The sequence below is a fragment of the Pteropus vampyrus genome, unplaced genomic scaffold, assembly GCF_000151845.1.
Source record: "Pteropus vampyrus isolate Shadow unplaced genomic scaffold, Pvam_2.0 Scaffold28, whole genome shotgun sequence".
NCBI classification, from domain to species: domain Eukaryota; kingdom Metazoa; phylum Chordata; class Mammalia; order Chiroptera; family Pteropodidae; genus Pteropus; species Pteropus vampyrus.
Genome location: NW_011888809.1, coordinates 4,709,906 through 4,712,103, shown reverse-complemented (window position 1 = coordinate 4,712,103; position 2,198 = coordinate 4,709,906). Strand labels below are relative to the sequence as shown.

General features: G+C 33.6%; 1 protein-coding gene across 1 annotated transcript in view; it reads right to left on the bottom strand.

Annotated features, from left to right (window-relative positions):
• APOB (apolipoprotein B) overlaps positions 1-309 on the bottom strand; it is a 72,783-nt gene extending 72,474 nt beyond the window's left edge. The window contains 1 exon segment of the mRNA XM_011356625.2: positions 240-309. Within this exon segment, the coding sequence (XP_011354927.1) occupies positions 240-309 (70 nt within the window).
• Between the last annotated feature and the right edge of the window lie 1,889 nt (positions 310-2,198).

Sequence of the window (2,198 nt, the reverse complement as noted above, 5' to 3'; positions counted from 1 at the left end):
TTTGATTATATATGCCCCTAGAGATAAAATTTCATTAGAATCACCTTCTTTCCATTCTCTTTTACTTCAATGACCTTTTATATAGTACATTGCTTTTACATTGGGAGTTTATCACTAAACTTAACTTTTTTTACAATCTTAATTACTTCATTATTTCTTTTTCAAAAAGATTTGAAATCCTGGAATAAAACCAACCATTGCCAAGCTTTACAAAAATATATATCAAATTGTAAACTCACCTGTACTCTTCTGAATGGTGTCACCCTGGATGACTGCTTTCCGTATAACTATTCTTTTTACCACCAACATTTTTATTCATATTGTCATTCAAAAGCAAATCCATCTATGTTGAGGACATCCTTCTCAGATAGTAATGTAAATAACTCAGTATTTTCTTTATGATTAAAAGTTATCCCTAACCTTTTCCCTTTCTTTCAGAATCATTTATTGAGCAGACGTTGATCAAATTGCTGGGGATGCTACTATTCTGACTTCGTGTAAGACCTAGGTACAAGGGGATATACTTAGGACACATTCGGAATGGCAGGAAACAGGTGTTTGAGCTCTGCTGACCTAGTGATGAAAGGATGTTACAAATACATTGTAACTGATGTTTTCACATTTTTCCATTTTTTCCATTTTTGCTCAGCACATACCCTTCAAACTAATGCTAACATCTTCCACTTATATCCTTCTTTATTCATTACCAGATGTTCATTCTCTTAGACAAACTAAAACAAACCTGCAAGATAAATGGGCTAGTAGTATCTTTTTCATCTGGTAGGGGAAGAACTTTAGGTAAGAGTAAGGCTAGGTAATTGCCTGGACCCCAAAATATGTGGCTGGTTGAAGTGAGGATACATTTGTCTTCTGACATCTAGTATAGGCTCCTCTCATTATATTACCTAATTTTCCCACAAAACGGAAGAGGACTTAGTATTTCTGAGTAGGACTGGAAGTTTGGTGGGAAAAAAGAAATAGATCTACAATGAAACCTTCACAAAAGAACATGTAAATCCTACAAGGCTGGCAAATCTCTACCCGGGTGGGGCAGCTGGAGCATAGAGCCCTGATTCTCATCGTTGAGAAATACTTTTATCAGTTGTTTTTTCTTTTTTTAAACAGTGACTAATTTATTTAGAATTTTCTACTCCATTAGGTCAAATTTAATTATTTGTATTATAGGAAATGTATCCATTTCATCTAGATTTTTCAGTGGATTAGTATAAAGTTGTATAATATTCTCTTATAATTTTTTTTAACTTTCATATATGTATATCTATGACCTTTCATTCTTTCTTAGTGTATTTTCGTGGCTTCTCTTTTTTCCTTAATTAATTTTGCCAAAGGTTTATGACAGCATAAAAGGTGGAAGGATGGCGTGGAGGTTGATAAACGCTATCTATTTAATAGATATTTATTATGCACTCTCTGCCATACACTGATCTAGAGTTAAATACTGTTTATAGGTAGGGTGACCATATGATCCAATTTATGCCTATTTTCAGCTGTAGTAACAGTAGTCCTTTTTACTCTCAAAAGTGTCCTAAATCATAAAATATATTACATGATCAACTCACTGATGGGTCAAATAAAATTAAAGTTGACATGTACAAGAGGTGGCCTTAAGATAATTTTTGACGGAGGGTTGAAGATGGAAGCCTGATTGGAAGGGTTTTAAACAATAGAATATTACTCAGCCATAAAGAAGGATAAAATACTGCCATTTGCGAAAACATGGATGGAACTTGAGAGTATTCCGTCTGAAATAAGTCAAATGGAAAAGGACAAGAATCATATGATTTCACTCATATGTGGTATATAAAACAGAAAGTAACAAGTGAACAAGCAAAACAACAACAGAAGAACTCATTGACACAGATATCAGTGTGGTGGTTATCAGGGGAAGGAAGGTAGGGAATGTTGAAGAGGATAAAGGAGGTCAAATACATGGTGATGGAAGGTAACTAAACTTTGAGTGGTGGGCACGCAATGCAATTTATAGATGATGTATTATAGAATTATACACTTGAAACTTATGTAATCTTATTAACAGATGTCAACCCAATAAATTTAATTTGAAAATGGAGAACAACTGAAGACAGAATAATTGATTATTTTTAAGAGTTTTGCTGTAAGAGAGAGAAGAAATGAGGTAAGAGGCAGAGGAGATGGAGTTATTTGTTTGCTCTTTTATT